The 14,432-nt window shown below is 34.4% G+C and overlaps 1 protein-coding gene across 10 annotated transcripts in view; it reads right to left on the reverse strand.

Annotated features, from left to right (window-relative positions):
- Positions 1-14,432, reverse strand: part of DMD (dystrophin) — a gene marked incomplete at its 3' end in the record, with an annotated part of 2,106,393 nt that overhangs the window by 1,285,594 nt on the left and 806,367 nt on the right. For all 10 annotated transcript variants that reach the window (XM_084788839.1, XM_084788837.1, XM_084788840.1 and 7 more), the window contains 2 exons: positions 13,550-13,663; positions 3,708-3,863 (listed from right to left, as the gene is read on the reverse strand). In XM_084788839.1, the coding sequence (XP_084644965.1) occupies positions 3,708-3,863; positions 13,550-13,663 (270 nt within the window). The remainder of the gene's footprint in view (positions 1-3,707; positions 3,864-13,549; positions 13,664-14,432) is intronic.

Here is a 14,432-nt window from a genome sequence, read left to right on the forward strand (position 1 = left end):
TCAGATGATGTTCAAAATTTATTCAAGTGTTTCATAGCCATTCAATACTTCTCTGCTGAGAATTCCATTGATCCACATGTCTGTTCCTATGTCAATATTATGCTGTTTTTATTATTATTGCTCTATAGTACAGCTTGAGTTCAAAGATGGAGATACTTCTAGAATATCTTTTATTATATAGGATTGTATTAACTATTCAGGGTTTCTTGTTTTTCTCTATAAAGTTGAGAACTGTTCTTTCAAGATCTGTAAAGAACTGTGTTGGCATTTTGATGAGAACAGTTTTGAATCTGTAGATTGCTTATAATAAGATTTTTAAAACTATAGTAATAGTATTGATCCATGAGCATGGGAGATGCACTTTTTAAAACTCTTCCCTTTCTAAACACTTAAGGTGTTTTATAATGTAGGACTCATTTACCAGAAAACAGTGAATCCTACAACTTCTAAACAATGTCTTATATCAGAGCAGCTTGCTACAAAGTACTCTACAGTATTATACTTGGTATAAAATGTTTCATACTTCTTTTTATATGTAACTCTTTAAACAATGATTCTGACTGGAACTGAACAAGTTGCTTTTTTTGACTGTTTTTATTTATTTTTAAATATTTTATTTATTTATTCATATTATATCTCGATTGTTATTCCATCCCTTGTATCCTCCCATTCCTCCCTCCTTATCGCTTTCCCCCTACTCCCCTCCCCTATGTCTGTGACTGAGGGGGACCTCCACCTCCTTTATATAGTGTCTTTATTTTAAATAATGCCTTGTTTTAGAGAAATGAATTTTCAGCATGTCTAATATAATATGTCTATATGATAATAAATCAATCATAATAAATATAATTATTGTACTTTTCTTTCTAAGTCAATATACTAACCTATCAACCAAATGCAAATAATTACTTCACTCTGATATATCATCAAGAGTATATTTGGCAATTTTCTAGTAAACACATAGTTTTCACAGAAAATTTATAAAGAGCCTAAGTCAATGGATATTAAATATTTATATAATTATTATGCTTTCTCATAATGTTTTAAAGCAGTCGAAAAATACAAGAAGTATTAACAAGGCTAATCGAAGTTAGCTAAGATTTGTAGTTATGGTCAGATGGTGGGTGAGGAGGATGCCATATGTCAGAGGTCTAGGGGAAGGGAATAGATTGGAGATGGGGTAGAGTGGGAACAGGAAGATATAAGAGTGAGGGGGTTACAATCCAGATGTAATGTGAACAATTATAAAAAAAAGGGAAAAAGGAATATATGGTATGCTATACAAGGAAACTAGAGGAAACAGAACAGAAATAAGATATTTAAGGACATAAATGTACAGTTTGCTATGATAGCATGAGTATCCCAAAATGGAAAGAATTTAATCAGAATGATTGGGATCAGTCCCTAGAAAAGTAACATCATTTGACTTTCTTCAATATGTAACTAACCTATAAGTTAGTGAGCATAGCTCCCAAGGCCTTTTACAAGTTTGATAATCCATGGCTTAACTAGCCAGAGAAAAATTATGAAATGTTTGTGTCTTTTTATACTAAAAAGATTATATGAAAAGTATTCAGTCCAACATGGCATTTACTCCTTAATTTATCACATTAACATACAATATACTTGTCTCAAGATACCCAAATGTCAGTGTCACCTAATTATATTGCATTCTATTCTCATAATAAATCAGAAAGTTATTCATGTCTTCTGTTATGGAATTTTCAAGTCTTATATTGAGTAATATTTTACCCACATTCTTTAATTTATGCCCCAAGAACAAGAAGTAAACTTGTTCTTCTTATATAATATTTAACTCATTTAAATTCTGTCTTCTCCATTAACTAGAATTTTCAGGAAAATAAATAAAATTTTCATTTTACTTTTGATAAGACAGGTTTAATAAATACATAGTCAAATGAATAATGCAAGGAAATAAATCAAAAAATATGTTACTGAGCTATATTTTTATGTTATCTGAATAATTTAATATATGTCTATATACCATGATAATGTAAGGTATATATGAACATATCTACTTCTTTTTCCTCTCCTTTAATTCCTTTTTTCCTTTGAACATAATTTATAATTTCTGTATTACTTTAATAAGAGTTATCCTTTATTTTAAATAGCTAAAATATTGACATTGTTCATTTAGATATATTACCTCTGAAACTTGAAATAATGTTGATATTTTCTTTTTTAGCTATAATACATACTATTAGCTTATAATTTTAAAATCATGTTTAGTGATTGTTGCATGTCTTCAACTACTACAGACTTTTAACATTTTATTAATAAATTATCCTTTAACATAAGCTCAGAAAATACATGCCCATCATAATGTAGAAATATTTCTATAAAAAAGATTTATGTTTCATGTCTATTTTTTCTCTCTGGAACAGTGAATTTGAAGCACCATGCCAGCCTGTATTCTTTTACTATACTCTCTTCCTCTGCTCCTGAAATGCATAATCCCAGCCTTTCAAGACATAGGTCATTTGGGAAAGTAAGTGTATGATGAATGTAACATCTCAAGAAAGAAAGAGTTATAAACTTTTTTTATGATTCAACGCCAGGATCAGAATGAGGTTAGATTCCGTGGTAGGTTTGTGCTAACCAACATATCAGTAAGTTAATAACATTCTTTGAACAATGAACTTTTTGTGCACATATATTAGACATTAGTTCTTAAAAAAGAAAGTATAAAGAAATGTACAGTTATAAAAATACATTTCTATAAATTATGAAATCTGTTTTAGTGATAGTATTGACATTTTTGTTTCCTGCTGCTAGCCCCACTTTTTTATCAATAAAAAGTCTGTATCATTTCTAATTCTCTGTTAAGAATCTCAACACTAATGCAACTCATCCAGGTCTTGTAGAAAAGTTTCAGAGATATAAACCACAGTTTAAGCTTTGTTTACCCTGGCCTGCACTTCTAGCAATGCCTATAGCAAGACAAGGATGCAAGTAAACTGACTCAGGGCTATATCATCTTTGAGTTAATAGAAGTGTTCGGAATTTGTAAATGAATGTGTTAACTGTACATATTGCTTTGATTTATTGTTATATTTTTTCCTTTCTCAAAGTTAGATTTTGCCTTTTTGCATTATTTATTTTCAATGTTGAAATGTTATATAAAAATAACCAAAGATCAATTGTTACTATAATATACAGATGGAACTTATTTTTAACTTTTAAACTTACTAAAATTAAAGGCAATCGCTGTTTTAGTTAAAAAATGTTATGTTTTGAACATGAACTTTTAAATACACACAACTTATAAATGTTTTATTTTTACAATTCAATGTTGAAATTAAAAATCTATAAAGTAAGCTGTATGAAGACTTAGATGTGAATGTGGAATTTATTTCCATACAAAATATATATTCATGTATATGCTGTCTTTCTCTCATGAAGTCAATTAATAAAGATGTATTTTCAGAGAGAAATATTATTTTATTTTTCAGTGTATCAATTAATTATTATTGAAAATATCAACTTCAAATTAGTCCTATATGCTAAAAAGGAATAATTACTTTGAAATATGAGTGATTTGACAATAAACTTAGTCAGAAAAAAGTTCTGTCAAACAGCATATTCAGAAAAAAAGTTTCAAATGACAATAATGATGAAGGTAGACCAACAGAAACTTTACTAAATTAATGGACACAAGCCACAGTGATTGATTAAACTGCTCATACCTGACGACACATGTGATCCCACTGAGTGTTAAGTTCTCTGAGTTCTGTTTCAAATCTGGATGCAAACTCTGGTTCAGCTTCACTCTTTATCTTCTGCCCACCTTCATTGACACTGTTCAGACTGGGCTGGATTGTTTGAATATCACTGACTAACAGCTAAGGAAAGAATGTATGGTTTAAAATGAATAAAAAAGTACTAACATAACTTTTATTATTATGAACTTATCATAACCTTCCACATAACATTTGACAATTAAAAGATGAACACAATGTAAATCTATCTGTATAAGGTCCTTAAAATATTCAGTGGCCATATGCACTACTTATCTCAAGAAACCTTTAAAATAAATTTGATATTTGATATTTCTTGCTGGAAAATGAGGCAGGTTCATGAGCTTTATATATGAATAGTTTCAAAATAATTTTTATTTTGAAAAATAGCATACTCCAATAATTGTCCATGGCATGATGATATGCTTGCCTTTTACCTTTATTTAAAGAGAGTGATTACTTTTCCTATGTTGCATGACAATGGTGTAATGAATAATATAATTTCAAAAAAGGAATAAAGTTGGGCAAAGTGATTTCTATGAAATAAGGAGTTAACTTCAGATATCCAAACACATATAAAAACTTGACCATAGTGATGTGTGTATTTATTCTAGTGCTTTAACACAAAGATGGACACAAAAATCTTGCTAGCTAGATTGGACAAATGAGGAGTCCCTTCTACTTTGCTATTCTCCCATGCTTCTCTTATCTAGAGTCCCAATAGGATGTCCTCCCCTCTGTCCCAGTTTCCTGGTAAGTAAAGGCTTTCATGGGACATTCCCCTTGGGCTAATATGCAGATATAAGTGAGTATATACCATTTGAGTCTTTCTGCTTCTGGGTTAACACACTCATTATGATCATTTCTAGCTCAATTCATTTATTCACAAATTTCAGGAATTCCTTGTTTTTAATAGCTAAGTAGTATTCCATAGTGTATATGTACCACAGTTTCTTTATCCATTCTTCTATTGAGGGACACTTAGGCTGTTTCCATGTTCTAGCAATTATGAATAAGGCTGCTATGAACATGGTTGAGCAAATTTTCTTTTTGTGTGCTGGAGCATCTTCTGGGTATATTCCAAGGAGTGGAATAGCTGGGTCTTGAGGAAGCCCTATATCCATTTTTCTGAGATAGCACCAGATAGATTTCCAAAGTGGCTGTACTAGTTTGCATTCCCACTAGCACACGTACTCTGGTGCCTCACATTTGACTATGTCCCCTGGAGGGGGAGACCTGGTGGCACTCAGAGGAAGGACAGCAGGTTACCAAAAGAGACTTGATACCCTATGAGCATATACAGGGGGAGGTAATCCCCCTCAGGAACAGTCATGGGGGGGGGGAATAAGGGGAAAATGGGAGGGAGGGAAGAATGGGAGGATACAAGGGATGGGATAACCATTGAGATGTAACAAAAATAAATAAATAAATAAATAAATAAATAAATAAATAAATAAATAAAAAAATTTTAAAAAATGAGGAGTCCCAGCTTCAGTGAGAGAGAATATTTCAAAAACTCTCATGGGAAGCAAGAGAAGAAGGTACTTTATATTGGTTTCTGGCACTTGTCAAATGTGTACAGATGACACACACATATACAAACACACACACTCACACACACACACACACACACACACACACATACACACACAATCAAATACACGCTATATAACATAGTCCATTGAAAATGTGCTCAGCTCACAGCACAGAAGGAACATTGTCAAACTAATTCAGTGATACCTTGATACCCAAGCCACACAAATACTCAACAAAGAAAGAATTTCATGGGTGACTGTATCAAAAACTCCTAGTACCAAGGGTCATGGAGACTGAAGAAACTGCCTCATGTGAAGGGAGGTGAGCATAAACCCATCCACAAAATATTTGACTCAAAATTTACCCTGCCTATAAGATGTGTAGTAATAAAGATAGAACAGTGATTGAGACAATGTACAACCAATATCTAGCCCAACTTGAGACCCATCACATGAGAGAGTTCCAACCCCTGTCACTATTAGTGTTTCTCTGTTATGCTTGATGATAGAAGCATAGCATAGCTGTCCTTTGAGAGGCCCAACACAGCAGTAAAGCAAAACAGGTTCTAAGGCTCACAGTGAAACATTAGGCAGAGTGTAAAATATCTTTTTGAAGAGTTGGGGAAAGGATAGAGTGACCCAGAGGGGACAGGAGCTGTAGAAGAATACTAACAGAGCCAAGTAAGCAGGGCCTGGAGGTGTTTGCAGAGTCTGAAACCCTAACCAAGGACCATGCATGGACTGGACCTTAGGCCCCATAAATATATGTAGCAAATGGGTAGCATAGTCTTCATGTGGCTCACTGGTAAGGGGAGAAGGGACTGTCTCTGATAAGGACACTGTTGCATGCTTTGTGATCACTTCCCCCTGGAGGAGCTTCCTTGACTGGCCTCAGTGGAAGAGGATTTTCTCATTCCTGATGGTACTTGATGCCTTGCGTTGTGTTCGGGTGGGTGCTCCATTTTTTGAGAAGTAGAGGAGGGGAGATAGAGGGAAGAGAGTAGGGAGCTGGATATGATAGTGATATAAAATAAATTAAATAAAAAATAAATAGAATTTCAGACCAGTTTTCCTTTTATTCATTGATGCAGAAATACTCAATAAAGTTCTTGCAAATTGAGTCTAAGAACAGATCAAAAACACCATCCATCATGATCAAGTAGGCTTCATCCCAGTGATGAAGGGATAGGACAACATACGAAAATCCATCAATGTAATCCACCATGTAAACAAAGCGAGGGGGAAAATTACATGATCATCTGATTAGATGTTGAAAAGGCCTTTGACAACATCCAATACCCCTTCGAGCTTAAAATATTGGAGAACTTTGGAGGAGGTCTACCAGCAGCCCTAGGATCATCCAAGCTTGCAGGACAGCCACATTAGATCCTACCTAGCCTTTCTCTTGCCCGCAGAAGGACACTACTTGCTGATCCCAATAATCTCTCATCTGGGGGAGGCCTGCAGTCCCCAAGACCATCCACGCATGTGGGAACCAAGGAAACGCCAGATTAGAGCCCTCCCAGCCATTTACTATGCACACCTGGGTCACAGCCAGCAGAGAAACATTTAGGACTGCAGGTCTCCAGGAAGATCCAGCCAGTAGAAGTAAGAATTCTGCTCTTCCTTGAGCTCCACTAGTAGGCCCAAGGCTCTACCTGCCTTTCTTAGGAATCCTGTCAGCACCAGGAACGTCCAGCCAACACCAGTGGCTAAAGACCAGAGTAACAACAGAATCAACAGAAGCCAGAGCAATATGGCCTCACCAGAACCTAGCTATCCTACTACAACAAGCCCTGGACATCATGGCACAGATGAAGCAAAAGAAGACAACCTTAAATCCAACCTTGTAAAGATGATGGAGATATTAGAAGATATAAATAAGGTTCTTAAGGAACTACAAGAAAGTTCAATCAAAAAAGTAAAGGAAATGAATAAATCCCATAATGACATATAGGAAAATGCAATTAAACAGGTGAAGGAAATGAATAAAAATGTCTAATCCCTGAAAATAGAAATAGAAACAATAAAGAAAACACAATCTGGTACAGTACTGGAGATGAAAACCCTTTGGGAAGGGAACAGGAACTATAGACATAAGCATCACCAACATAAGACAAGAGATGGAACAGAGATTCTCAGGTATAGAAAATACTATTGAAGAAATCAATACATCAATCAAATAAAATGCTAAATCTATAAAGTTCCTGACACAAAACATCAAAGGAATCTCGGACACTATGACCAAACTAAAGAATAATAGTAATAGAAGAAGGAGAAAACTCCCAGCTTTGAGGCCTAAAAATATATTCAATAAAATCATCCCCAAACTAAAGAAAGCTGTGCTTATACACATACCAGAAGCTTATGGAACACCAAAGAGATTACACCAGAAAATAAAACCCTCCCTCCTCATAATAATCAAAGATCAAATGTACATAACAATGACAAAATATTAAAAGCTGAAAGGGAAAAAGCTCAAGTCACATATAAATGTCAGACTTAGGGCTCCCTGTCAGAGGTCTAGGGGAGGGGAAATGGGTGGAAAAGGGAAGGAGGGTAGGAACAGAAGGATACAAGTAAGGGAGTAACAATCTAGATGTAAGATGAATAAATTATAATAAATAAATAAATAAATAAATAAATAAATAAATAAATAAATAAAAAGGATTTAATAAAAGGAATTATATCTGACTTCTCAACAGAGACTCAAAAATCCAGAAGGACCTAGGCAGATATCTTACAGTCACTAAGAGACTACAGATGTCATCTCAGACTTCTATACCTATCAAAACTTTTAATCATCATAGGTGGAGAAAACAAGATATTCCACTACAAAAAATTAAGCAATATCTATTCAAAAATTCAGACCTACATAATACCAGAAGAAAAACTCAAAACTACTAATAAGGTTAACTACACTCAGGAAAACATAGGAAATTAATAACCCTGTATCAGTATAATTAAAAAAGTGAAACACAAATACATCACACACATACATTCTACTACCACCAACATTAAAACAAACAGTAATTTGAAATTATTGGTCATTAATATATCTCAACATCAGTAAACTCAGTTCTCCAGTGTCTGACAGAATGGATGCGAAAACAAGATTCATGATTTTGCTGCATACAAAAAACACATTTCAGGAAAAAAGCCACCATTTCACAGTAAAAGACTAGAAAAGGTTTTCTAAGCAAACAGACTCAAGAAGCAAGGTGAAGTGCAATTCTGGTATCTATAAAATATACATCCAGCTACAACTAATCAAAAGAGATGGGGAGATACTTCATACTTATCAAAGGAAAATTCCTCCAAGATGAAGTCTCAATTCTGAATATCTATGCCCCAATGCAAGGGCACCCATTTTTTTAACAACAACAACAACAATTACTAATGCTTAAATCACAATCAAACTCTATACATTAATAGTGGGAAACTTCAACACCTTCAACACCCCATTCTCACCAATGGACAGATCATTGAAACAGAAACTAAATGAAGAAATAATAAGTAACAGACTTCCTGAATCAAATGGACCTAAACAGACACCTACAGAACATTTCATCCAAGAAAAAAGAAAATAAATTCTACTCAGCACCTCACAGAAGCTTCTCCATAATTGACAATATACAGGGCCACAAAGCAAGCCTCAACTGATATAAGACTATAGAAATAACTCCTTGTATCTTTTCAGACCATCACAGATTATTCCTAGATTTCAACAACAGAAACAAGTGAAAACCTACCAAATCATGGAAACTGAACAACTCTATACACAATGAGCACTGGCTCAGAGAAGAAATAAATTAAAGACTTTCTAGAATTCAATGAAAATGAAGTAACAACATACCCAAACTTATGAGACACAATGAAAGTAGTGTTAAGAGGAAAGTTCATAGCAATAAGTGCCTTTATGAGGAAATTGGGGATAACTCATACTAACAACTTAAAAGCACACATAAAAGTTCTAGATCAAAAAGAAACAAACACATCCAAGAGTAGCAGATGACAGGAAATAATCAAACACAGGGCTAAAATCAACAACAAAGAGTACAATTCAAAGAGTCATTGAAACCGAAAGCTGGTTCTTTGTGAGAAAAAAATCAACACTTTAGATAAACCCTTAGCCAAAGTAACTATAAGACAGAAGGAGATTATCCAAATTAATAAAATAATAAAGAAGAAGGGAGACATAACAACTGAAACTGAGGAAATCCAAAGAATTAGTAGGTCTTATTTCAAACCATGTATTCAACAAAATTGAAAAAAAAATGATGATTTTCTTGAAAGATTTCACTTACCAAAGATATATTAAGATCAAGTGAACAGTTTAAACAGCCCTATAATCTCTTAGGAAATATATGTAGTCATCAAAAGCTTCCCAATCAAGAAAAGCCTATGGCCATACAGTTTTAGGACAGGATTCTAGAAGACATTCAAAGAAGATCTAATACCAATACTCCATAAATTAGGAACAAAAGGTATACTGCCAAACTCATTCCATGAAGCCACAGCCATCCTGATACCTACTCCGCACAATGACTCAACAAAGAATGATAATTTCAGACCAATTTTTCTCATGAACATTGAGGTAAAAATATTTAATAAAATACCAGTAATCTGAATCCAAGAACACATCAAATACATTACCCACCATGATCAAGTAAGCTTTATCCCAGGAGTGGTAGGATGGTTCAACATATGGAAATCCATTAATGTAATCCATCATATAAACAAACTGAAGAAAGCATCACATGATCATTTTATTAAGTGCAGAAAAAGGCTTTGACAAAAATCCAACACCCCTTCATGATAAATATCTTGGAGAGAAAACTGATACATGGCCCATAACTGAACATAATAAAGGCTATATAAAGCAAGCCAATAGCCAACATCAAACTAAATGGACAAAATAAAATCAAAGAAATTCCAATAAAATTAGGGACTAGATAAGACTTCCCAATCTCTCCATATCTATTCAATGTGGTACTTGAAGTTCTAGCTAGAGCAATAAGACAAAAGGAGACCAAGGGCATCGGCATCAGAAAGGAAGAACTCAAAGTATTGTTGTTTGCAGATGATATGATAGTATACATAAGTAACCCCCAAAATTCCAAAGAGAACTCCTAGAGCTGATTAACATCTTCAGCAAAGTGGCTAGATACAAGATTAATTAAAATAAAAAACAAACAAACCAGTAGTCCTCCTGTACACAAATGACAATTGGGCTGAGAAAGAAATTAGGGAAACTACACCCTTCACATTAGCCACAAATAATATAAAGTATCTTGGTGTAACTCTAACCAAGCAAGTGAAAGACTTGTATGAAAAAAAATTTAAGTCACTACAGAAAGAAATTGAAGAAGATGTCTGAAGATGGAAAGATCTCCTATTCTCATGGATCAGGAGGATCAACATAGTAAAAATGGCCATATTACCAAAAGCAATCTACAGATTCAATCCAATCCCTATCAAAATACCTACACAATATTTTACAGATGTAGAAAGATTAATTAACAATTTCATATAGAAAAAGACTTTCTGAAGGAATCACCATCCCTGATCTCAAGCTGTATTAAACAATAACAGTAATAAAAATGGCATAGTACTGGCATAGAAGTAGGCTAGTTTATCAATTAAATCAAATTGATGACTGACAAATAAACCCACACACCTATGTACATTTGAAAATTGACAAAGAAGCCAAAACCATATAATAGAAAAAATAGTATCTTCAACAAATGGTGCTGGTGTAACTGGATGTCTACATGTAGAAAAATGCAAATCGATCCATATTTATCACTCTGCACAAAATTCAAGACCAAGTGGATTAAAGACCTCAACATCAAAACCAACCCACTAAATCTGTGAGAAGAAAAAGTGTGGAAGAGCCTGAACTCATTGGTACAAGAGATAACTTCCTAAAGGAAACATCCACAGCTCAGGCTCTAAGATCAATAATGAATAAAATGGAACCTCATGAAAACTAAAATCTTCTGTAAGGAAAAGGACACTGTTAATAGGGCAAAATGGCAGTCTACAGACTGGGAAAAATCTTCACTAACCCCACATCTGACAAAGTGCTTATATCCAAAATATATAAAGAACTGAGTAAATTAAATATGAACATACCAAATAACCCAATTAAAATGGAGTACAGAGATAAACTGAGAACAAATATTCAGTGTCCGTAATCATCAGGAAAATGTGAATCAAAATGTTTTTGAGATTCTACCTTACAGCCATCAGAATGGCTAAGATCAAAAATTCAAATAACAGCACATGCTGGCAAGGATGTGGAGCAAAGGAAACACTCCTACATTGCTGGTGAGAGTATAAACTTATACAACCACTTTGGAAATCAATCTGGAGGTTTTTCAGAAAACCAGAAATAGATCTACCTCAAGAACCAGATATACCACTTCTGAGCATATGCCCAAGAAATGTACAACAAGGACACTTGCTCAACTATGTTCATCACAGCTTTTGTCATTATAGCCAGAATTTGGAAACAACCTAAATGTCCCTCAACTGAAGAATGGGTAAAGAAAATGGGGTACAGCTAGGCATGGTGCCACAGGACTTTAATCCCAGCACTTGGGGGGTAAATACAGGTAGATATCTGTGCGTTCAAGGCCAGCCTAGTCTAAAAACAAGTCTAGGACAATCAGGGCTACACAGAGAAACCCTGTCTTGAAGATGAGAATGTGGTACATTCACTCAATGAAATACCAGTCATCTATTGAAAACAAGGATATGGTGAAATTTGCAGGCAAATGTATGGAACTAGAAAAGATCATCATGAATGAGGTAACCCAGTGTTAGGAAGGCACATAATGTATATACTTAGCTATAAGTGGATTTAAGCCATAAAATACAGAATAGCCCCTTATAATCCACATATGCAAAAACTCTAATTAGCAAGGAGTGACCAAGCAAAGATGCTTAAATCTCACTCAAAAAAGGAAATAAAATAGACATCTATAGTAGATAGATGGAGGGAACCTGGTTGGAGAGGGGATGGGGAGCGGAACATGGGAGGAGATCAGGTGTAGGGAAAGTAGAGGAGGGCTGGGAAAGAGAAGGGTTTTCAATTAAGTCAGGGAACGTCTGGAATGAGAGGATCAGAGAGTGTATGGTGGCAACCCTTGCTGAGACTCCTAGCAGTGGAAGATATGGAGCCTGAAGAGGCCAACTCCTCTGGTCAAGTGGGATTTCCAGTGGAGGAGAAGGACATCAACCCACACAAAAAATTACTGACCCAATTCAAGTTACATGCCATAGAAAAGAGCCCACCACTGATACTATTAATAATATTTTTATATACTTGTAGAGAGTAGCCTAAAAAAACAGTCATCTGAGTTGCTTCACCCAGCAGCTTATAGAAACAGATGCAGTGAACCACAGCCAAACATTAAGCAGAGGTCAGGGAATCTTATGAAGAGGGGAAGGAAGTGTTGACAAAGCCAAGTATGTCAAGGTCACCACAAGAAAACCTACAAAATCTATGAACCTGAACCCATAGGGGATGACAGAGACCAAACCACAAACCAGAGACCATTCATGGGAAAGAAATAGAACCCCTATTTATATATGTAACAGATGTACAGCTTTGTCCTTATGTGGAAGCTCTAATAGCAGGAATAGGCCCTGACTCTGACTCTGTTGCCTGTCTTTGGATCCTTTTCCCCTAATTGGCCTGCCTTTTCTAGCCTCAAAAGAAGAAGATGCTCCCAGTCTTATTTGATATGCCAAGACTGGCTAATATACATAGGAGCTTTCCCCTTCTCTGAGAATAAAGGGAGGACACATAGGAGGAGGGGAGAGAAGAGTTGTGATGCAGGCACTGGGAGGAGAGGATGGAGAAGTTCAGGCCAGGATGTAAAGTAAATTAATTAATTAATAAAAAAGAAAATGTAATTCAGTATGAATAAGAACCCATGTTAATAACTAATAAGTAGCTATAATTTCTTTTAAAAATATATTGAATTTTGTGTTAAGATTTATAAATTGCAGTCAAAGCATAAGACAATAATATATTATTGGCAGCAATTAATATTTTGTTAAGGAAACAATTTTTCTGTAGACCTTTAAGGATGTTTATTGATACTCATGACCTCTATGCACTGTGTTAGGAAAATCAAAAATATATTCAAGTATCATGAACTGTCCCATTTGCAAATAACTGAGCTAACTAAATGATAACAAAAAAAAAGACATCATTTGAAAAGTATTAGACACAACTCTTACTCTGCACTGTTTCAGCTGTTTTTTCAGAATTTCAGAATCCCCCAGGGCAGGCCATTCCTCTTTCAGGAAAACATCTACTTCAGCCATCCATTTCTTCAAAGTTTTTATATGATTCTGGGAAAAAAACCAGCAATTTTAAGGCGTTACTAAGCACTGATTTTTTTAAACACAAACCATCATGATGATATGTCCAAACATAAGCCAAAAAACAATTCTCATGTTTGAAGGCTGTTTTGTGGTAGCTTTCTAGAAAAGAATATTTTTTCCAGGACTGCATTTTTATGATCTACAGAATAAGCATTAGTATATAAAATCTGCTATTATTAAAAATAAAAAATACTATCAAATGTGAGTTTATGATGTTCTTCTCAAGAACATTAAGTGAGACCCCCTCTAGATAAAATTGAAATTACAAAACAACTCATGATAATACTAACAATGTATCCTTAGTGTACATAAAACAAACTTTGAACAATAAACTCAATGTAATGATGTTTTTATAGCTTTTGTAAACCTGAATTTACAAAAATTGTTTTCTTCACTTGACAGTTTAAACAGGTCCTTCAGCTGGGGATTTTAACAGGAGATTATAATGTGTGTGTAGATATACACGCATACACACACACACACACACACACATATTTAAAGACAAATAATTTGGTTTCTTATTTGTCTGATGAGAGAGAAGTATTGATCAGGCAAACAGGGGTATCTTTTGTCATTTACAAATTGAAAAGCAGCTCCAATCTTTTTTTGTTGCATTTCTGTTATTTATGTACTTCACTTCAGTCACCTTTCAAGTGTAAATCTGTCACTTCTTTAGTTACAGGTAATTCAATTACATTATCTAGTTATACATTTTCTCTTCTGAAATTTTTACTGA

The sequence above is a fragment of the Acomys minous genome (assembly GCF_964271855.1).
Source record: "Acomys minous genome assembly, chromosome: 7".
NCBI classification, from domain to species: Eukaryota; Metazoa; Chordata; class Mammalia; order Rodentia; family Muridae; genus Acomys; species Acomys minous.